A 23,424-nucleotide genomic window follows, 5' to 3' on the forward strand; every position below is an offset into this window, starting at 1 on the left:
AAAATAGAGTATTTAAAATGTTAATACTCATTACATTTACATACACATGAATAAAAAACATTGGTACGGTGGCATTGTCACTTATATCTGGTCCACAGTTAGCTTGTACTATCATAGATCACTGTTAATGGGATATTAACTGTGAAAGGGATGACTTGTATTGGAATTTTAAATCCAGATTTTGTCTGATAAGTGGGATTTTAGGAATATGGGTAGAGAGAGGAAATGGATGCATGTATAATCTACAAATCCCACGTAACAGAGTGTGGACCTGAAATTGCTCAGGGAGATTTTCTAACTAGCAAACACAGGTATACCTGACTAGGCCAGTAGATCTTCCCTTTGTAGGGATATTAACACTAGACAGATAGTGGTGCCGTCACAGGACCTGACATTTATTCCTGGACTAGTCTGTCCTGAAACTGTTTGTGTCCTTTAAATAAACTGATCCATGTCATCTTATTACCAAAAGGAGAGAAATTAGGAGAAATTTTCCTATAAGGACTCTTTTTACTCCTTTCCATTGAATACCCTGAAAGTTTGGTTATCAGACTCAATTGTGAAGTTCAGCTATGTACCAATGACCTGAGCAAGCTTTTATTTAAAATTCAATATTGCTTTCTTCAAAGGAGATGGGTCATTGTGCAACAGCATGAGCTAAATATTTTTGTACTTATATAGTATTTCAGCAAATTGAACTTTCCATGAAAGCAGGTTTAGACTTCAGTCTGAGTAAATATGTAGGATCTTGAAAAATCTGGTTATTATCTAGAGAAGACATTTGCATATATTGGCTGCTTGTTGCCTCTACCATTACCCAGGTATCCAGTTTTGTTCATTTGTTGGTTATGTCTAGTCATGTTCTATATTCGATGGTCTGCCTGACCTGTGGTGGCGCAGTGGGATAAAGCGTCAACCTGGAACACTGAGGTTGCCGGTTCAAAACCTTGGGCTTGCCTGGTCAAGGCACATATGGGAGTTGATGCTTCCTGCTCCTCCCCCTTCTTCCTCTCTCTCTCTCTCTCTCTCTCTCTCCCCTCTCTCTAAAAAAAAAAAAATCAATAAATATATTCGATGGTGATGTTTGCAGTTATTTTTAAATAGGATTCAGACTGACATCCTATTTCCCCTCCTTTTGCCCTCTGCACCACCACATGTATCTTATGTGCCAATAAAACAATCCCAGAAAAAAACCATTATTTTCAAAATCATCCCTGGTTTTATGTGGACTTCGTATGCACCCCATGGTAATTAACACATGTTAACAAATAGATAAAAAAGATGCTAATTTTTTATACTAGCTATGGATTTGCTCTATTACATAGGAAGTAACAGATGAAAAGCAATGGTCAAACTGTGTGTTCAGCATTTCATCCAGTCAATGAAACATGAAAGCTTCATGTATTGTGTATGCTTCATGGAAAATCCTCACAATAATGAAAAAGACACATACAAAAAACATAGCAAAAGCTCTTTTAACCAACCTGCACCTAACCAACTCACTAGATTAAACTGAGTTAAACTGGATTAAACAGTCTTCCTCAGAACTGTACTGAGCCCATGACTTGCCTGCTTGTTGAGGTCTGCATTGCCAAGAGTTACTTTGTTCCCATCCCTGTTAATTGTATTTGTTATTGTATTGATGAAAAAGGAGCATTAAAAAGAAAGTTAACTGTTGGAATAAAACTAAGTAAGTGCTTTGGAAGGTCAATAAAAATAGCTTTAAAAAATAGTTGTCAAATTATGTGTGGTCAGGACAAGTGAGTAAATTTAGGAATGAGTGGTTGCCATGAAATAAAAAAAACCTTGTAGCATTCTGTACTTCACTTTAAGGAAACCAAATTATTTGTGCTGCATTATAGTCATGCCATAAATAGAACTGCCAGATTTAGCAAATAAAATAAAGGTACAGCACATGGTCAAGGCACCTATGAGAAAGCAATCAGTGAACAACTAAGGTGTTGCAACGTGCAACGAAAAACTAATGATTGATGCTTCTCATCTCTCCGTTCCTGTCTGTCTGTCCCCGTCTATCCCTCTCGCTGACTCTCTCTGTCCCTGTAAAAAAAAAAGATACATTCAACTAAATTTTAATTTCAGATAAACAATGAATTTTTAAAATATAAGTATGCCCCTTGTATTGTAGTATCCAGCATTTTATCTGGCAACCCTAGTCATAATGTACTATTTATTATAACTTTAGTAGGAATTGTAATGACTTAGAAAAAATTAAATAAAATTTCATATTAACTTTAGACTTCTATTGTAAAAATAAGGCTAGTCTCTCTTTCCCAATTCAAAAGACTACGGTACTACTTAAACTTTTCCCTTAATAGTTTAGTGAAAGGGACAAAAAAGGGTTTTGGCTTCAAAATAAAAGTACTTGATAAAATAAATGCACTACAACTTATTTACTTACTTCAAATAGCCAAACAGCAAAAATAACGAATATTTGGCTTTTTACCCTTAAGCCATCAAAAATCTTTTGGCTTAAAAGGATCAAAATGTAGGAGACTGTGAATATCCACCAGAATATTTCATTTTTTCAATCTCCTCATCTGTTTCTAGGCTGCTCATTGGTGATTTTTCTTGGTTACTACTACCAGTGTCTGTTTTCGATGGTTTGTTCTCTGTCTCTAACAGCCGCGGCTTCTTGACTTGCCGTCTGCCATCTGTGTCTATGGCTTTGCACTTTGTTTGCCGTGTACGTGTACTACTAGCTGGACTAGCTTCAGGAGTGTCAGTGTATTCTACCATTAAGGTCAAGTTGTCTACTGTGTTCAGTTCGTGCTTGGTATTACAGCTACTTTTAGAAATCTGCTTATTTTTCAAGGAGATAACACATGAATGAAGTAATTCACAATCTGGAAAAAAGGTCCGTAAAGCTTGACAAAGAAAAATGTTCTCCTGAGGGTCTTTTTGGACATTCTTCTCTCCTAAACAAAATAAAATAACAGTTCAAAATGCAATAGTCGTTCTACAAAGGTTTTATTATAATCTATTTGTTAGTAAAGTTGAGTTAAAAACACTTCAACACTTTTACCAAATTATCTCAACTGAGAAAAATTACTTGCATGATACCAAATTCCAACTTATACCATAATATTCTAAGAGAACATTATAGAAGGTCTACCGGAAAGTTTTTGGAATAAAACAAAATACAAATTTTTCTTACCATCAATAAACTTCATTAAATAATATAATTGCCATTATTATTAATGATTTCTTGCCAGCGTGAGGGCAATTTGTATATCCCATTTTTGAAAAATGTTTTATCTTTTGATGCGAAAAATTGAACCAGTGCTTGTTTGATATCTTATTCATTTTTGAATTTTTTGCCCTTCAAAAAATTTTGTAAGGACAAAAACAAGTGATAGTCGGAAGGTGCTAAGTCCAGGGAATATGGTGGATGCGACAGACATGCTTCTGTAGCATTTCTTCCTTGTTGAAATTCGTAAAAATTACAGTGGCGTAAATAAACTTTATCAGTAGCCATGGGTACACTATGGCTTCAAACATAACACTAACGTGAATCAACTTTGTTTTAGTTAATTTGCTATGTCAGTATGTATACATTAAGTGATAAAAATAGAGAGGCACACATGCGCCAAATAAACATATGCTTACGTGTTGAAACTTGTGATAGAAACGGACAGAACTTCCCGGTAGACCTTATAAATTCTTTAATATCAACAATTGAGTGTAATAGTACCATGTTCCTTTGTTTAGTAGAATTTAAGGGTATTGGCCCTGGCCGGTTGGCTCAGTGGTAGAGCGTCGACCTGGCGTGCAAGGGGTCCCGGGTTCGATTCCCAGCCAGGGCACACAGGAGAAGCGCCCATCTGCTTCTCCACACCTCCCTCTCTCCTTCCTCTCTGTCTCTCTCTTCCCCTCCCGCAGCGAGGCTCCATTGGAGCAAAGATGGCCCGGGCGCTGGGGATGGCTCGCAATAGAGCACACCCGGGAGGGGCAGAGCATCGCCCCCTGGTGGGCAGAGCGTCGCCCCCTGGTGGGCGTGCCGGGGTGGATCCCGGTCGGGCGCATGCGGGAGTCTGTCTGACTGTCTCTCCCCGTTTCCAGCTTCGGAAAAAAAATACAAAAAAAAAAAAGAGAGAAAAGAAAAGAATTTAAGGGTATTAATAGAACAATTCCTTTTAATCTTTTTTAATTAAATGAGAGGTGGGAGGCTGAGACAGACTCCCACATGGTGGATCCACCTGGGAAGCCCCTACCAGGGGATGCTCTGCTCAGCTGGGCTACAGCTCCGGTTGCTGAGCAACTGAGCTATTAATATTTTAGCACCTGAGGCGGAGACCATGGAGCCATCCTCAGTGCCCAGGGCAAGACCAACTTTTGCTCGAACAATTCAAGCCATGGCTGTGGGGCGGGGGGGGGGGGGGGGGGGGGGGTGGAAATGGGGGGGTGAGAAGCAGATGGTCATTTTTCCTGTGTACCCTGACCAGGAATTGAACCCGGACTTCCACATGCTGAGCAGACACTCTATTGCTAAGCCAACTGGCCAGGGGCCCTTTTAATCTTAAAGTGGACAAATTCATCTATGCAGCTGGCTCATCCATAATTCAAATCAGATTTTTTGTAGACCCAGAAGGTAGTGATGTGTATGAACTTTTTACTTACGTGCTGCTTGAATCTGTGCTTGTTTTCTTTTTTTAATTTCTTGTTTTAATCTGTTTACATCCTTTAGTAGTTTCTCTACTGCTTCCTCACTGTGTTCTACTTTTTTGCACGTTCTCTGCAAAATAAAATAATTTAAGGGGATAGATAAAATTCCAAGTTGTGTACTAGATTCATGAATAATATAAAATCCTTCATGGTGCTTAGTATTAAATATTACTTGCTTTTATAAAAACTTTAATTTATCTATTTTTTGGAGGAACTTAACAATAAGCACTTGAATAGTGCTTTATAGGTATAAAATGATATCCAGATGTATTAATTCCCATTCATATAATAGTTTTAGCATACCAGTCATTTCCTTGATAATACACAGAAATAACAAAATGTAGCTTGCTTTGAAACAAAAAATACTGTATTATTTTGAGAGGTGATAGGTACTGCAAACATTTAACATTAAAGAAAAGTGACTACATTTTAATGTTATGAAAGAACTTTTATACAGGAATTTCACAATTCCTATAAAAGAAACTACTTTTGAAAAGCAGACTATTGGGGTGGTGAACACACAATGCAATATACAGATGATGTATTATAGCATTGTACATCTGAAACCTATGTAATTTTATTAACCAGTGTTACCCCAATGAATTCAACAAAAAATTTAAAAAACTGAAAAGCTTATTAACCTCATGTGTCATCAGTCTGAAGCACTAATACACTTTGACTCAGTGATTTCATTTTGGGAATATATCTTAAAATATATATAGAATGATCTTTCTTAGTATAATACCAAATCAAAAGTTACTACTTTCCAGTTATACAGTAAAATGCCATTATAGTCACTTTTAGTGGATACTTTTTAAGATGCTACTCAGCCTGTTTATCATGAACTTGTTCACTAACAACCTCTTCACCAACTTCACCCTAGCTTATGCAAGCAGAGGTGTTACATAGCAAATCAGCAAACCCTACTCTCTTGAATAGAAGATACCTAAAGGCAGCTGTGGTTAGCCATTCTCTGGTCAACCAGTGGATGACTAAACAGGAAGAGCTGTAGATAACTATGAAAGAAACCAATGTGCAGACACGGAGAAAACTGTGATGGCACTCGAGCTCCTGGTACCAGTTCCTTCCTGGAACTTGGCAGCTTTCTGCCTACGGGTCCTGTAACATACCTCTCTACATTCCCTATTTTAGCCCAAGTTGGTACTTTTAACATAAGAGTTCTTAAGTACTACTCTATAAATACACTGCCATTAAAAAAGAATATGTAGCAACATGAAAAGTGTTTAATGATACAGTATATCATAAAAATAAAAATCATGACACATTTGCCCGACCAGGTGGTGGCGCAGTGGATAGAGTGTCAGACTGGGACGTGAAGGACCCAGGTTCGAGACCCCGAGGTCACCAGCTTGAGTGTGGGCTCATCTGGTTTGAGCAAAGCTTACCAGCTTGGACCCAAGGTCACTGGCTTGAGCAAAGGGTTACTCAGTCTGCTGAAGGCCCAAGGTCAAGGCACATATGAGAAAGCAATCAATGAACAACTAAGGTGTCGCAATGAAAAACTGATGGTTGATGCTTCTCATCTCTCTCCATTCCTGTCTGTCCCTATCTATCCCTCTCTCTGACTCTCTCTCTGTCTCTGTAAAAAAAGAAAATATCATGACACATTTATGTGCTGCCATCACTGTTAACTATACAGAAGCATGTATAGATTAGGGGAAGACTGCAGGCTGGCAAAGTAAAAATAGTTACATTACAATGATGGGATTATGGATGTTCCTCTCCTTTCTAAAATTCTTGTACTACTCATTTTAGTAGTGTGTAAAATTAACGCCATTTCTCTTAGTGTACTAACTGACGAGTATTGTGACCATGGAAATATCCTCCTCAGGTCTCCATTTGGAGGAATAACTGACTGGCAGCCCAGCTGCCATACTACTAGGTCTACTACTATGTCTGTACTTAGGGCCAGGCTCTTCCTGGGCTGCTCTTAGTCAATGGCTGAGCACACGGGGGGTATTATTACAAGTTCATTCCTATAGGACAGCTTTGCTCAAAGATTTCCCATTAGCCTGGCTGAAACTTTCCTGGCCCTGCAGTCTAAAGCTCTTCCTACTCAATCTCATCTCCTTTTTCAGGTGTCCCCTTCCCTTTATCCTTTTCTAGCCCAATGAATCTCTTGCTAGTTTAATCCCACATTGATGTCTACTTCTCAAAGAAACTGAACTGCCAAAGTAAAATAAAGCAAAGTACTGTGGTAGATTGTTTCATTCCCAAGTATTTACTTTCATTTTTATCCTACAAAAGGGCCATATGTCCCTGCCTGTTGCCATGTGATAGCTTCTGACCAATGAACTATGAATGGAATTGGCAGACAGACAGTAAGAGAGAGAGAGATGAGAAGCATTAATTCTTCATTGCGACACCTTAGTTTTTCATTGATTGCTTTCTCATATGTGCCTTGACTGGGGGCCTACAGCAGAGCGAGTGACCCCTGGCTCAAGCCAGCAACCTTGGGTTTCAAGCCAGTGACCTTTGGGCTCAAGCTAGAGCATGAGGTCATGTCGATAATCCCACACTCAAGCCAGTGGCCCTGTGCTTAAGCTGGTGAGACCGCACTCAAGCCAGTTACCTCAAGGTTTCAACCTGGTCTTCTGAGTTCCTGTCCGACGCTGTATCCACTGAGTCACGGCCTGGTCAGGCTGCTCTGAGCTGCTTTAATAGCTATTTTGAATTTCCACTAATTTTCTTGCTCTTTTCCCTTTGTAATGAGAAGAGCCTATTCCACATAAGGTTGTTCCTTCAGTCTGGGTTTGGGAATGAAGATGACATTTAGAATAGTAGCAGAGTTGCAGCCCAGACATAATGTTAGTGAGACAAACTTTTGTATTTGTGGGCCACTGAAACAGGTCTTTCTTACTGAAACTAATCTAAACTACGTATCTAATCAAATGTCAGGTTATCCCTAAAAAAATTCAATTATCAATTTGATATGAACTCTAGAAGTGGTCTGAAAGAGTTGGGTTAATTAACTTACTTTTAATTCCTCTTGTAAAGAAGCATACATTTCATTTATCTTGTGTACTTCCTTTAGAGATCCATCTTCTTTAAAAAATTCAGGGCTGTAAAAAATTACCATTTCCTCAGGCAAGTGTATAGGACTCATTTAAAGATACGATGAAAAACTTATCTGTAGTTGAGCTATGAAGAATCACAATCATATTTTACTGATTTTAAGGCATCATTGATTGAAAGAGGCAACATTATTTTATGTACATTGAAGAAAAAAAAATGCTAAGGCATGGTTTGTAAGACATCCCAATTTGAAGTAAATTTAAAACTACATCTTAGAATCAATGAAATGTGATACTTAATTTCTGTAAGACACTGTTATGCACTGTCGAACACAAAAATAAAATCTAACCCCTTTTCTCATAAAGTTCATATTCTGGGAAATATATATTATTAGTGTTACTTCTGACAATTATTCCCTTAATGACCATCAAAAAGTTGAAACTTAGCAGCCTATAGTATGCATGAGTCTTGGCTAAAGCCTCATTTTTTGTCTTTATTATCCAGTCTTATCTCATGCCTTTAACTGAACTGCTGCCTTAGAAAATTATTTTGAGGCTAGCTACTTATTCTTAGAAAATATGTTAAAATAGGCAAAACTGAACAAGTGCTAGAAAGAAATGGAAAAAGTAAAAACAGTGTAGTTTAGTGATGTGGTTATTAGTCAATTTTTCTTTTATTTTCATTCTGTCGTAGAATAAAAAAACTAATTTCAGTAAGTGGATAGGAATAAGATTAGTGAGAAGCAATTAAAGAATCTCACCTGTGTGTTTTTACTGCTCTGCTAAAACCAGTGGACATACAGGAACCTGACACAGTTTTATAACCTAGTTGTTCAGACATGCCCAGGTTGGCCACCACTAAAGGTATCCTATGAAAAAGTCTGAGGAAATAAAAATTTTAAATACAAATTTAGAATAAAGTGAAAGATTAGCTTCTAAATTTATTAGTATAGATTACCTTTCCCCTATAAGACTAAACAACAAAAAACCCCATTCCTTACTATTGATATTTACCCAAGATAGAATTTACTGACTTGAGGAAAATGGCTTTTAAAAGTTGAAAATATACAACCTGACCAGTGATGGCACAGTGGATAGAGCATTGACCTGGGACGCTGAGGTCCCAGGTTTGAAACCCTGAGGTTGCCAGCTTGAGCGTGGGATCATAGACATGACCCCATGGTCAATGGCTTGAGCCCCCCTCCCCCTCCAGGTCAAGTATGGAAGCAATCAGTGAACAACTAAAGTGGCACAACTATGAATTAATGCTTCTCATCATCTTTCTTCCTTCCTGTCTCTCTCTTGCTACAAAAAAAAAAAAAGTTGTAAAATGTACAAAGTATAATTATGTAAAAAAATATTTGCATGGCTACTTTAACTGATTAGCACATATAAAAATAAGGCTGTATTGTTGAGATTTTATAAGACGGTGGGAATTCACACTGGGTTTGTGGACTGTAGTTTTGGAAGCCTTAGTTATACCACAGAAAGCCTATAATTACACTGATTCGATGTGATTTCTGACATTTGGCCCTTGTCAAAATACAATTTTCCTTTTTTTTTTTTTTTTTGGTGCAGATGATTGTTAAAGTCTTTCCTGTTTATTTGGTGCAATGAAGTATAGCAGATAAAATGGGAGAAGGGGAAATTATCACCTTTAACAAGATTAATTTTTAAATGTTTTTATATATATTTGGAATTGTTAATTTGGTTTTGCTGAAACAGAATTTCACCCTTGAGATACTACTTGAATGTTGGTTTCAATAAAGGTTCTTGAAATTGTTAAAAAAAAAAAAATCGACCTTAGTTGGTACTCCTTTCTTTTTTTAATTGAATTTTATTGGAGTGACACTGGTTAATATAATTATACAGGTTTAGTTGGTACTCTTTTAACTTAATTCTCATATTCCATGAAAATGTTGTTTATACAACCTTTGGGGAATCCCTGTTAACTCATTTTCATAGGTCATCAAGAACTACTTTGGTTCCTTGCAGAGGTTACAGAAAAGCTGCTCAAGTATCTACATTTAAGTTCTACATTATATCCTTCAGCAACCAATAGCTAAAGCACACACACTTTTTCTACCTTATTTTAAATAATAGTAAACCCTCAATGTTGGAAACATAAGTCAACATTCCATAACAGGCTTCTAATTTCCTTATCTGACCTTCATTTTCTCATCTATAAAAAACAGATAGTTAAGACAGACTTCAGAGCATTATTATAACACTCTAATGCAACAATGTATGAAAATACTTGGTTAGCCACAAAAAGTGCTATAAGAATATTGGGTAGCCTGACCAGGCGGTGGCACAGTGGATAGAGCATCAGACTGGGATGCGGAGGACCCAGGTTCGAGACCCCGAGGTCGCCAGCTTGAGCGCGGGCTCATCTGGTTTGAGCAAAAGCTCACCAGCTTGGACCCAAGGTCACTGGCTCGAGCAAGGGGTTACTCAGTCTGCTGAAGGCCTGCGGTCAAGGCACATATGAGAAAGCAATCAATGAACAGCTAAGGTGTCGCAATGAAAACCTAATGATTGATGCTTCTCATCTTTCCGTTCCTGTCTGTCTGTCCCTGTCTATCCTTCTCTCTGACTCTCTCTCTGTAGGAAAAAAAAAAAAAGAAGCTAGGCCTCACCTACATAGGTCCAGAAACTGAAAAACTCACCTACATAGGTCCAGAAACTGAAAAAAAAAGAATATTGGGTATATTTTTCTATTAGTTAAGCACAGCCAGTGACTAGTTAACATTTACCCTTTCTGAGGTTTATACAAGGCATGCTCCAGCCGATGAGTAGAGCAGCTTTCCGTTACAATACTCGGTGTTAATAGCAGAAAAACAAGGTCCCGGCTTGAAAGATGCTGCTGTAAGTTTTTGTGAAGCAGTCTCTCTCTGAATGTCATGATCTGATCTGAATGGCGTCGGAATTTGTACCAACCCACCACATCCTGAAAGAAAATACATTAAAAAAAAATCAGGTGTGTACCTTAATGGTTACACTTATTGAGTCTGTCATAATTAAGCAATAAAATTGACAGCCTTTAAAAATAGCTTTCTTAATATTTAAAAAAATTTTGGGCATATGTAAACAAAACATTTAAATATACACATTACACTTTGTAAAGTATGCAAACTCTTGCAGTTAAATTACTTGCCATTCAGTTTCAGGACTAAATTTTATTCAATATAGATAGAAAAAAAAGATTATGTTATGACATCTTAAAATCTTAATCTTTTGTCAAAATTTAAATTAAAATATCAGTGAAAACAAGTTAATTTCCTACATGAATACTTGATTTGCTATAAATAAGCTGAACCCAATAGTTTTTCTTTTCTTTTCTTTTTTTTTTTTTACAGAGACAGAGAGTCAGAGAGAGGGATAGACAGGGACAGACAGGCAGAAATGGAGAGAGATGAGAAGCATCAATCATTAGGTTTTTCATTGCAACACCTTAGTTGTTCATGCTTTCTCATATGTGCCTTGACCGTGGGCCTTCCGAATAACCGGAAGGTTATTCGTGCCAGACCAAATAACCCCTTGCTCAAGCCAGTGACCTTGGGTCCAAGCTGGTGAGCTTTACTCAAACCAGATGAGCCTGCGCTCAAGCTGGCGACCTCAGGGTCTCGAACCTGGGTCCTCCATCCTAGTCTGACGCTGTATCCACTGTGCCACCGACTGGTCAGGCTGGACCCAACAGCTTTTAAAACAAATTTGTATGGGAATATCACCTACCCCATAGCATTGGTTTCAAGACTGAATAAAATCAAGTGAAAGGGTTTTGTAAACTATAACACATTAAAGAAATGTGCTATGTTACTAAACCTTTATGTTTTTAACTGAAAAAATAAATTTCATTTGCTGAAAATTTAGTAATTGTTAAAAAAGAGAAAACCATTTTGCTTAGAGATCTCTCAGTTTCAGCAACTGAGTTGTATATCTGCTCCTTTAAATTGAGGAAATTAAAATTACTTTTTAAAACTAAAACATTTTTCCAGGTACATTTTTTAAATACCTACACATAATTGGGGTAAAGCCTGTGCATTTTCAACAAAAGACTGTTTGAAAAAAACTTCTGGCCCTGGCTGGTTGGCTCAGTAGTAGAACATCAACCTGGCGTGTCGATGTCCTGGGTTCAATTCCCAGTCAGGGCATGCAGGAGAAGTGACCATATGCTTCTCCACACCCCCTTCCCTTCTTACTCTATCTCTCTCTTCTCCCACAGCCATGGCTCGGTTGGAGCAATTTGGCTCCGGGCACTGAGAATGGCTCCATGGCCTTGCCTCAGTGCTAAAACAGCTCAGTTGCTGAGCACCGACTCCAGATGGGCAGAGCATTGCCTAGTAGGGGGCTTGCCAGGTAGGTAGATCCCCGTTGGGGCACATGCAGGAGTCTGTCTCTGTGCCTCCCCACTTCTCACATAAGAAAAATGAAAAAAAGAGAAAAAAAAAACTTCTGCTGAATTTACTTTTGTTTTGAACTCTGAGATCAAAAAGTTTTAAGAGGAAAATGGTACCCAGGAAAAATTCTGTATTTGGAAAAAGAAATCTATTTTGATCATTCAGCAAGTTTTAATTGAACACCAAGTATGCTGTGGAGGATTCAAATTAGGTGTTGTACAGGAAATCGTCCCTACACTATAAAAACTAGTAGCTGTGGCTATGCAAAAACAGTCATGGATTAAGTCCGAGAATAAATGTACTGGGAAGGGGTATGATGGGAAGGTAGAAAAGGAAGAGATCAATGTTCATTAGAATAGTCAAGGAAAGGCTGAAAACAAGAATAATTCTTTTTATAACTAGATTTGCTGCCTGACCAGGTGGTGGTGCAGTGGATAGTGTCAGACTGGGACGCAGACGACCCAGGTTCAAAGCCCCAAGGTGGCCGGCTTGAGTGCGGGCTCATCTGGTTTGAGCAAGGCTCACCAGATCAGTGGCTTGAGCAAGGGGTCACTCGCTCTGCTGTAACTCCCCCCTCCCCGTCAAGGCACATATGAGAAAGCAATCAATGAACAACTAAGGTGCTGCAACGAAGAATTGATGCTTCTCATCTCTCTCCTTTCCTGTCTGTACCTCTCTCTGACTCTCTGTTTCTATCAAAAAAACCCAAACAAACCAAAAAACCCAACAAAAAACTAGTTTTGCTTCCAGAACAGCCCCTTAAATTTCTGGAAAGAACAAGCTTTACCTCTCTTGCTTTATAGGACATTGTGAAGACACATGCTACTTAAAAGTTCTGTCAAAGTACTTACGGTTTTAGGAACTAAAAATAATACTTCTAATAAAAAAGAGGTAAATAAGAGAATACCTTTTTGGCACTTGATAGTATTTTCTTCAGTGCTTGCTCATTTAATTCACCAGAAGAATTGTAAAAGCTGTAAAAGCCAAAATTAAAGGCATTTCAAATAAGCTAAAAATATGAATCATTTTATTAGCAATTTTAATTTTAGTTACTCCTTACTACCCAACCAAAATACATATACCTGCCTGCCTGTCAAATAACGTTCTAAAATAAATAGTAAAGAACATTCTCAAAATAAGGTCCATAAGTAATGAAAAAGGAAAAGAAGTGGGGAAAGTTCAAGAGATAAGTTTGGGTATTACTTTAATGAAGAAATGACCCACATTTGTTAAATACAGGTATTTGTAAGTTCACATAGCCAGTTCAAAATTCATTCAAATTTACTTACTAAAACTTAAAAATATTGATATATACATACAAAAATATCTAAAAAGATTATAATGAAGCACAGTAACGAAAAGAATTTATTCATTGCTAATTCCTAAGGCAGCACTTGCATTAAATAAGATACGTGTTTCAGGAGTTGGTTGGTCTTGTTTTTTTGAGGGGGGGCAAGGAATAGGCACTGGTTTAGTGTAGTGGTCTTTGTTCTAAGCTGGAAAGTCAAAGTTGTAGGGAGACTTAAAAGATTCTAAAGTGTTTATTTCCAGCCTCCTTTCCCTTTCAATAACAGGGAATGCGGGTAATATTTTCTTCCTATTAACATTCATTGAGATAAACAATATTCTTTTCTATGATGGTGATAATCCTTTATAAATAATTCACTGTAATGGGCTTTTATTGGTTAATTCTAATCTGCACAGTGAAAAGAAGTTGTTACATAGCACTAAAGATATGTCCTAACAGGCAATATATTTTTTCTTTTTAATTTACAAAGGCTTACATTAAAATGTTTTAATGGGAAAATAGACAGTGATCCACCTACCAAAGGGGGATATTCAGTCGATCAAACAGATCCCTGTAGTTGATTATTTATTATCGCAGCATGAAAACTCTAAATACAAGAGTTTATTTCTATATTTCTCTAGGATGGTCCACTTCTGAGTTTCTCAAAGTGGGGTATAAAGCAATATGCCAAAGTATACAAGAAATAACAGGATAAGAGCGTACATCTTTTATGTGCAACTGATTCTTTATGATGTTTCTGGGAAGGAGGCATTTTTAAACAGAAATAGATATACAGGGTGGGGCAAAAGTAGGTTTACAGTTCACATGGAAAATAATACAGTAATTAATATATAATACAAGAATACACTCCATTTCATATATTCACAGCTGTAAACCTATTTTTGTCCCATCCTATATTGTTCAGAATTCATATTAAATTGCGTTTTGTTTTTTTTTTTAATTTTTTTATTTTATTTTTGAGAGGAGAGAGAAAGGGAGAGAGAGAGACAGAGAGGGAGAGAGAGAGGAGAGAAAGACAGAGAGAGAAGGTGGGGAGGAGCTGGAAGCATCAACTCCCATATGTGCCTTGACCAGGCAAACCCAGGGTTTCGAACCGGCGACCTCAGCATTTCCAGGTCGACGCTTTATCCACTGCGCCACCACAGATCAGGCCGCATTTTTTTTTATAACTTCCCTTAATATATCAACTTCAGAATAGAGTGCAATATAAAAACAAGCCATGGGGTTATAACTTGGTCACCCAGTTTATGTAGTAGAACATAAAGCTGGATGTTTAAAGCTTATTCAGCTCAGACTCCAAGATGTTTGGTATTAGAAGATGCTGTATCAGGGAGAGAGAGAGAGGGAGCAAGATTATATAGAGTTGCTTCACTTTAGTTGTTCAATTACTGCTTCTCATGTGCCTTGACCGGGCAAGCCTGGGGTTTTGAACTGGCCACCTCAGTGTTCTGGGTCAACACTCCATCCACTGCATCACCACAGGTCAGGCTAGGCCTAGTATAGTCTTAAATTGCTGTACTCTAAAGAGGTACAGCTCCTACAATACCTTATGTACAATGGACACAAAAATATTTGTTGAATGACTAAGGGATTCTTGGCAGAGACTCATAACATACTACCTTGAGGGTCTCTGGAACAGCAAAGGATTAAGAAGGGAAAGTCAAAAGTGATTTAAGGCCTGACCTGTGGTGGTGCAGTGGATAAAGCGTCGACCTGGAAATGCTGAGGTCGCCGGTTCGAAACCCTGGGCTTGCCTGGTCAAGGCACATATGGGAGTTGATGCTTCCAGCTCCTCCCCCCTTCTCTCTCTCTGTCTCTCTCCTCTCTAAAAATGAATAAATAAAATAAAAAAAATAAAAAAATAATTAAAAAAAAAAGTGATTTAATATCTTCTGGTGACTACCTTAAATAATTAGACCAACTTAATAAAGTCTTAGAACTGAGGAAACCATCTGATCCAGTGATGGGAAACCTGTTTCATCCTTTTAGCTTTATAAAAGTAAAGGGGCAGGGGCTTGGGAGGGCATAGGAGAATCACCTGAAATGGATCTCATTCAAAAAGGTTTACCACAGCCTGGCCTGTGGTGGCGCAGTGGATAAAGTGTTGGCCTGGAATGCTGAGGTCACTAGTTCAAAACCCTGGGCTTGCCCAGTCAAGGTACGTATGACAAGCAGTCATTCAACAACTAAAGTGAAGCAACTATGAGTTGATATTTCTTGCTCCCTACCCCCCCTCCTTTCTTTGTAAAATCAATTAATAAAATCTTAAAAAAACAAAACAAGAAGACTATACTAAGCTTTTATTCCTATCATCCCCTACCATAAATTTTTCTCACCATAACCATGTGTTCCACTGCAACTCTTACACAACCTTGGATGTGTCCATGCAGGGTGACTAAGATAATACTGGTTTTTCATGTACATTTTATATAAATCATAGAACTATTTCATTAAAACTACACCATGTTGTGGTTATAGCTATCTGCTTTATGAAAACGCATTTGTGTACTTTTCTATTATGTATGTAACAATACCTCAATAAAAATTTTTAAAAACTATCATAGCTAGCCTGACCTGTGGTGGCGCAGTGGATAAAGCGTCGACCTGGAAATGCTGAGGTTGCCGGTTTGAAACCCTGGGCTTGCCTGGTCAAGGCACATAAGGGAGTTGATGCTTCCACCTCCTCCCCCCTGTCTCTCTCTCCTCTCTCTCTCTGTCTCCCTCTCTCTCCTCTCTAAAATGAATAAATAATAAAAAAAAAAAATTTAAAAAAAAACTATAATAGCTTATATTAGGGCTAATAGTACTACTATTTGTAGGACTAAGAGCACTATTTTTCACCTTAGAAAAGTAACAGGAAGTAGCCTGACCAGGTGGTGGCGCAGTGGATAGAGCGTTGGACTGGGATGTGGAAGACCCAGGTTTGAGACCCAGGTTCGAGACCCCGACGTCACCAGCTTGAGCGTGGGCTCATCTGGTTTGAGCAAAAGCTCACTAGCTTGGACCCAAAGTCGCTGGCTAATGAGCAAGGGGTTACTCGGTCTGCTGAAGGCCCGCGGTCAAGGCATATATGAGAAAGCAATCAATGAATAACTAAGGTGCCGCAATGAAAAATTGATGCTTCTCATCTCTCTCCCTTCCTGTCTGTCCCTATCTATCCCTCTCTCTGTCTCTGTCAAAAAAAAAAAAAAGGAACCTAACTGGTTAACAGACAAAAGATAATAAAAAAATATAAGTGAGGGAACAGATGATAAACTGGAATAAAAAGGTAGAAAAAAGATTACTGTTGATGTATGAGAATGTGTTGCTGAGTTTATAGTATGTAATGAAGTGAGTGCCTGTGAGAAGGAAAAGCAATCCTCAAGGTACACATGGGAGAGGCAATGGAGACCAGCTAAAGCAAACATATATATAAAACAAACAGGATTGAAATGAACAAGTGAATTTTCATGTATTTAAGAAAAGTAATTTTAATCAGTGCTGTGTAACTAATAAGAAAGATACTGTTAATTTTAAAAATTACTTCACTTGAAGAGAGTACTTTTCACAGTGGATCATTTACTTGCTCTTACTACTCACCTAAAAAGCTGATAACATGGAATATATTTCTGAATGTCTGGAAAAAAGAATTTTTAATTATGATTACATTAATATTCATATGAATAACACATGTTGAACACCTTGTGCCAGGAGTACTTTATCATTTTCTCATTTAAACCTCCCAACAAACCTATGAGAAGATATCATTCCTTCCCTTTTAAAGATGAGGTAACAGGCAGAGATTAAGTGGCTCTCCCAAGCCAGTGTATGCAAAGCCTCACTCCTAACTAGAGTGGTAGAGTCCCTCTAAATATGTTACTAAGGCACACAGAAGATAAGTTCAAAGCTGCTATATTTTCACTTGAATTCTAAAAGGGGTTAGGCTGTAATTTTACCCATTTGATAAAAACAGCTGTTAATGGGATTATCTTTTGTTATTCCAAGTAGTTGTTTCACAAAGGCTTTGTTAATGTTAATTAAGAACTATCAAGAGAAAAACTTCTTTTAAGAAGCAAGTTTTATTCTCCTGTCAATAGAAATATAAGTAAATGGGAGAAGTGATCATCCTCACTAGACATTTTTCTTCTAGCAAATGTATGCTTCTCTCAGATGACTCTCTGTCAGAAAAAACAGTGAACAGAAAGAGCCCTTGTAACTGGTAACACTCAAACATTCTCTGGTGTAGATGAGGGAATGATAAAATGAAAATGTCATTAACTAAAGTAATGTAGTAATTTGTAGATCTTGATTTTACCTGTTATCATGTGTCTTAAAGTAATATAACATTTTTAAATAATTTGAGAAAATACGTAAGTGTTTGTAGGGCACTTTCCTGACACTTTAAAGCTAAACACTGTTCCTGGCACAATGGAGTTGCTCAATAAATAGTTTTTACTTAAACTCCTCAAAATATGTATGTTCAGATACTTTGGGAAGCATGCCAATTAAAAAGGCTCCCCAAAATGGTCACGTACATAAACCCATTGCCCTCAATTATAATTGAGAAATGCAAATTCAAATGATTTTTTCCCTTATCAAATTGGCTAAGATAAAAAGACTTGATAATAATCTCTAGGAATTTGACTTTCAGATATATTCAAAGGCACAAGAATATATGCACAATAAAATCTCCACTATTTTTTTATTCTGTATTGACAAAGAAATACAGAGTCCTTCACAACTGTTTAAATAAGTTATGGTATGTCCATACAATGAGGCTCTGAAACCATTAGAAAGAATGACAGACTATACACATTTATACTGTTTTGCATTAATAACATCTTGGAGATCTTTATCCATGTATCGTATGATCACATTTGTATAAATAAAAATATATACACATATATATGTGTATTATGTGTACTGTTAATGAGTAAAAACAATATTCATGAAACAAACAGTGGTTGCTACAATGGAGACTAATGAGAATGAGTTTAAATTTTTAAATTTACTTTATTTACTTTATACATATATACTACATTTACTGTATGTACATATGTACATTTACATATATGTACTTCCATTTTTAACATTTTAAAGTGGCAAACAAAAAAACATGAATAGTGTGCATATAAACTATCTTTCTGGAAAGTAATTTGTGAATACAGATCAAAAACCTTAAAAGTGTTAATACCCTTTAATATTGTAATCACATTCCCAGGAAAATATCAATAATAGATATGTACAAGGCTGTTCAGTGTAGTATAACTTATGATAATAAAAAGATTGGAAATAACTCAGACTATAATTTACTTATTGAAAGAACTGCTGAAATTACAGAGCCATAAGAGTAAGGCCATAGAGAATACAATGCAGTTATAAAAAATGATATTTAGAGGACAGCTGCACATGGGAAAGTGGTGATGACACATATGGGACCAATGCTCGAATCAACACCAGGCTATCCTCAGTGCCTGAGGCTGATGCTTGGACCAACTGAGCTATCCTCAGCACCTGAGCTGACACTCGAACCAATCAAGCCACTAGCTGTGAGAGGGGAAAAGGGAGAAGGGGTAGTGGGAGGGGGACAGAAACAGATGGTTACTTCTCCTGTGTGCCTTGATCAGGGATCAAACCTGGGATGTGTGCACACTGGGCCGACGTTCTATCCACTGAGCCAACCAGCCAGAGCCCTTCTAGTGATCTTACCTGCTTATGTCCCATACTGTTTCCTGTTTTAGACTAGGCCATGGCCATAATTTTAATTGAGAAATGATGGCAATAGGTTCTTTTAAAATCTGCTTTTAAAATTTTGCATCTTTTTAAAAAATCAATTAAAAAAATCCCTTTCAGCATAAACCAACAAAAAGTAGAAATCCAGAAATAAGTGGCTCACCTATTGTATAAATTACTTCAACATCATCCATTTGGGAATCAGTAATGCTATTCTTGGCTTCACCTTTCACTTCCCCAAGGAGAAAACCTTCCTATGGATAAAAATAAGAAGCAGTAAGTATATGGAATATACTGATAGAGTTACCAGTCTATCAGTATTTAACAATGTATATAGTATGTGTTTCCAACTTGGGGGTACAGAAAGAAAGACCAGGTACACTTCCAGTTTAGTTGGAAAACATGAACAGTTAACTAAAAATTAAGAGATTGTAACTACCACTGTGATTTTAGCACACTTGGAAGCATAAAAAGCCTACAGCCAGAAATGAGCACACATTGCCTGAGGAATGAGGAGCAGGTCAGTCTGCCATGGAAATGAAGAGTCCCATTTGTAAGGAAATCATAGATAGGAATAACTCCAATAATGGAACATCCCAACATGACCAGCCAAGGACTTTAAATTAATGGCATGTACTTTTGGGAGCCAGGGGTGGCTTCTGAGTAATGTAATGACACAATGACCAATCCTTTTAGATTAACAATCATGCAAAATATTAAAGATTTGAAATTCAACATCAGACTCTGCTTTTTTTTTTTTCTTTTTATTTATTCATTTTTAGAGAGGAGAGAGAGAAGGAGAGAGAGAGGCAGAGGAGAGAGAGACAGAGAGAGAGAAGGGGGGAGGAGCTGGAAGCATCAACTCCCATTATGTGCCTTGACCAGGCAAGCCCAGGGTTTCGAACCGGCGACCTCAGCATTTCCAGGTCGAGGCTTTATCCACTGCGCCACCACAGGTCAGGCCATCAGACTCTGCTTTTTAAAATGGGAGCTGTGAGCCATGATTCATTAAAAATTACATGCATTTTTGTCACAACAGTGGTTATTTCTTTGAGTTTTGAAGAATTCAGTTATTTCTCTTGGCACATTTTCTTGTTTTTTGTTTTTGTTTTTTTAGAGACAGAGAGTCAGAGAGAGGGATAGATAGGGACAGACAGACAGGAATGAAGAGAGATGAGAAGCATCAATCATCAGTTTTTTGTTGCGACACCTTAGTTGTTCATTGATTGCTTTCTCATATGTGCCTTGACCGTGGGGCTACAGCAGACCAAGTAACCCCTTGCTCGAGTCAGTGACCTTGGGCTCAAGCTGGTGAGCTTTGCTCAAACCAGATGAGCCTGTGCTCAAGCTGGCGACCTCGGGGTCTTGAACCTGGGTCCTCCGCATCCCAGTCCAACGCTCTATCCACTGCGCCACTGCCTGGTCAGGCTCTCTTGGCACATTTAAAGATCCATTGTGCCCCTGGCCAGTTGGCTCAGCGGTAGAACACTGGACTGGCATGTGGATGTCCCAGGTTCAATTTTGGGTGAGAGAACACAGGAAAAGCACCCATCTGCTTCTCCACCCCTCCCCTCGCTTCTCTCTTTCTCTCTCTCTCCACCTCCTCCTGCAGCCATGGTTCAATTGGAGCAAGTTGACCCTGAGGACTGAGGATGGCTCCATGGCCTAAGAGCTCAGTTGATGAGCAATGGAGTAACACCTCTGACGAGCAGAGCATTATCCCCTAGCAGGCTTGCAGGTGGACCCCTGTAGGGGCGCATGCAGGAATCTGTCTGCCCCCTTCTATCATTAAATAAAAATAATAGTAATAAAAATAAAGATCCAGTGTGCCTTACAATGAAGTTTGTCTTCTTTATAATTAAGAGTGCCCCCCCCCCCCATTTTATTAAGGAAGAGCACAAAAGGAATGTTTCCACAATGTATTTACTGGAAAAAAAAAGGGGGCCAATTCAGAACTCCATACTATAGTGTTCTAGACAAAGCTGAAGAAAGGAAGCAGAGATAATGCAAGTCACCCTTTAAAGACTAAAGAAAAAGATCTAAGAAACAAGGGCCTACTATTATGGTATTCAATACTTTCCAAGGGCTAAGTTTTATGCTACAGAGGACTTAAGAGCCCATTCTGTTTATATTTACACTAAGACATTCCAAAATAATTTCCACAGCTACATACATTTAAAATTGTCATATATTTACTCTTTTTTTTGACAGAGAGACAGACAGAGGGGCAGATAGGGACAGACAGGAAGGGAGAGAGATGAGAAGCATCAACTCTTCGCTGCCGCTGACTGGGCACTGAAGCTGGTGAGCTCAGGGTTTATGAACCTGGGTCCTCTGCGTCCCAGTCCGATGCTCTATCCACTGTGCAACCGCCTAGTCAGGCCTATTTGCTCTTTTCTAGGTGTTCATTTATAAGGTTATTTAAGAAATTACTAGAGTTTGTTTAGTAGGGTATTTTCTAAACTACAGTATTAGCAAGTTAGTAAGCACTTAACTCTAAGGCACTACTTCTTGGGCTCAAAGTTTTACAGTACTTAATTTTATAAAAATAAAAGTTTGGGCCTGACCTGTGGTGGCGCAGTGGATAAAGCGTCGACCTGGAAATGCTGAGGTCTAGGTTCGAAACCCTGGGCTTGCCTGGTCAAGGCACATAGGGGAGTTGATGCTTCCAGCTCCTCCCCCCTTCTCTCTCTCGGTCTCTCTCTCCTCTCTCTCCCTCTCTGTCTCTCTCCTCTCTAAAAATGAATAAATAAAAATAAAAAACAGGGAGAAAAAAAATTAAAATAAAATATTGAATAAAATAAGTTTGTAAAAATAGGCACTGTATTAAAAAAATATTACTTCAGCCTGACCACGCGGTGGCGCAGTGGATAGAGCGTCGGACTGGGATGCAGAGGACCCAGGTTCGAGACCCCAAGGTTGCCAGCTTGGGCACGGGCTCACCAGCTTGGACCCAAGGTCGCTGGCTCCAGCAAGGGGTTACTCAATCTGCTGTACCCCCCCCCCTCAAGGCACATATGAGAAAGCAATCAATGAACAACTAAGGTGTCGCAACGAAAAACTTAATTAATTGATGCTTCTCATCTCTCTCCGTTCCTGTCTGTCCCTATCTATCCCTCTCTCTGACTCTGTCTCTGAAAAAAAAAAAAAAAACAAACAAAAACAAATACTACTTCAGAGACTTTGAACCTAGGCAATTAGTATGAAATAAGCAGTTAAATATCTAATATTTGAGCATATACATTTGAATCTGAACTGAAAGCATCAGAACAGGAACTAGCTGAGGCCTTACAATGTAATAAATTTAAACCTAACGCAAAAGTCAGATATCTGATACCAAATTAAGCTTTTCCTTCCACTAAGATTTCCCAAAAAACTGCCACTGGATGCAACATTTATCCCTTTAACCACCCTACCATTTCAACAAGCATGCATAGTAGCTGCTTTGCATGAAAAACTGCAGTTGTCTTTGCAAACGACTGCGCGTAGTTTGGAGCAGCGGGAAGTGAACTGGCAACCTTCCTGCCTAGTGGGGAGACGCTCCGTGAACTTTCACAACCAAGCGGAACCTGAGAAAAGGGGGCGCTGAAATGGGGCCGCGTGGGTCACTCGGATCGGGGCACGGAGACCAACACTGCTTAGAAGAGGGGAGGCTGGTCCCGGAAAACATCTAGCGGACGGGAGGCACATCAGTTCCGCCCCACAGCCTGGGAAGGCACAGCCCCGAGAGCTGAGGCCGGCGCCGGGGCGGCCTCCGGGAGCTTGCGGATGGGACGCGGGCAACGGCAGGGAGGGCGCCGCCGCCGCCGCTGCACCTCTTCCGGGCAACGCCGGGCCCCGCCCCGCCCCTCAGCTCACCGAATCCGAGTCGGTATTAAGGTGCTGGAAGGACAGCGCGCCGAGCACGAAGCCCGAGAGCACCGCCGACGTACTCTCACCCTCCATGCTCAAGCCACCGCGGCGGTGAACGAAGGGGCGGGGCGGAGCGCGCCAAGTTCAGATCGTCCTCTCTGAAGGGACGGCGGGGCGGGGCCGAGCGAAGGGGCGGGGCCTGGCGAGGAGGCGGGGCCCGCGCCGGCGCACGGGCCCGGCCGTCTCCGCTGGGGAGCGGCTGGGGGAGGTGCAGGCTCCCTCTGTTGGGGAGCGCGCCAGGCTGCTGTTGCCGACGGACCCGCCGTCAATTCTACCGCGCTTTGCCCCAAGTGTCTCTCCCTGGCTCCCCTGACAATTTAGCTATAAAGACCGCGTGGTGTTGAGCACCTCTAGGGAGGGTACAGAAGGTGTT

At 39.2% G+C, this 23,424-nt stretch overlaps 1 protein-coding gene across 4 annotated transcripts; it reads right to left on the reverse strand.

Annotated features, from left to right (window-relative positions):
• Nucleotides 1–1,072: 1,072 nt before the first annotated feature.
• On the reverse strand, nucleotides 1,073–23,156 carry ABRAXAS1 (abraxas 1, BRCA1 A complex subunit). Of its 4 annotated transcripts, none has more exons than XM_066385475.1 (9): nucleotides 22,998–23,156; nucleotides 19,303–19,393; nucleotides 17,007–17,043; nucleotides 13,026–13,092; nucleotides 10,475–10,668; nucleotides 8,480–8,599; nucleotides 7,682–7,766; nucleotides 4,639–4,753; nucleotides 1,073–2,936 (listed from the first exon to the last, which is right to left on the reverse strand). In XM_066385475.1, the coding sequence occupies exons 1-9, from the start codon at nucleotides 23,082–23,084 to the stop codon at nucleotides 2,500–2,502; spliced, it is 1,233 nt and encodes a 410-aa protein (XP_066241572.1). In that variant the 5' UTR covers nucleotides 23,085–23,156; the 3' UTR covers nucleotides 1,073–2,499. The 4 variants fall into 4 exon arrangements, with proteins under 4 accessions (XP_066241572.1, XP_066241574.1, XP_066241575.1 ...); XM_066385477.1 differs by having other exon boundaries at nucleotides 19,303–19,389; nucleotides 22,998–23,121; XM_066385478.1 differs by lacking the exon at nucleotides 22,998–23,156 and adding an exon at nucleotides 22,709–22,829.
• Between the last annotated feature and the right edge of the window lie 268 nt (nucleotides 23,157–23,424).

The sequence above is a fragment of the Saccopteryx leptura genome, chromosome 5, assembly GCF_036850995.1.
Source record: "Saccopteryx leptura isolate mSacLep1 chromosome 5, mSacLep1_pri_phased_curated, whole genome shotgun sequence".
In the NCBI taxonomy this organism is placed as follows: domain Eukaryota; kingdom Metazoa; phylum Chordata; class Mammalia; order Chiroptera; family Emballonuridae; genus Saccopteryx; species Saccopteryx leptura.

Excerpts from the sequence above, each read along its gene's own strand:
- ABRAXAS1 (XM_066385475.1), bottom strand. The coding sequence starts at position 23,084 with ATGGAGGGTGAGAGTACGTCGGCGGTGCTCTCGGGCTTCGTGCTCGGC. Across the intron at positions 19,394-22,997 it reads TTAATACCGACTCGGATTCG|GAAGGTTTTCTCCTTGGGGA; the intron begins GTGAGCTGAGGG and ends TTTTATCCATAG. Across the intron at positions 2,937-4,638 it reads AGCACAGATTCAAGCAGCAC|GAGAGAAGAATGTCCAAAAA; the intron begins GTAAGTAAAAAG and ends TATTTTGTTTAG.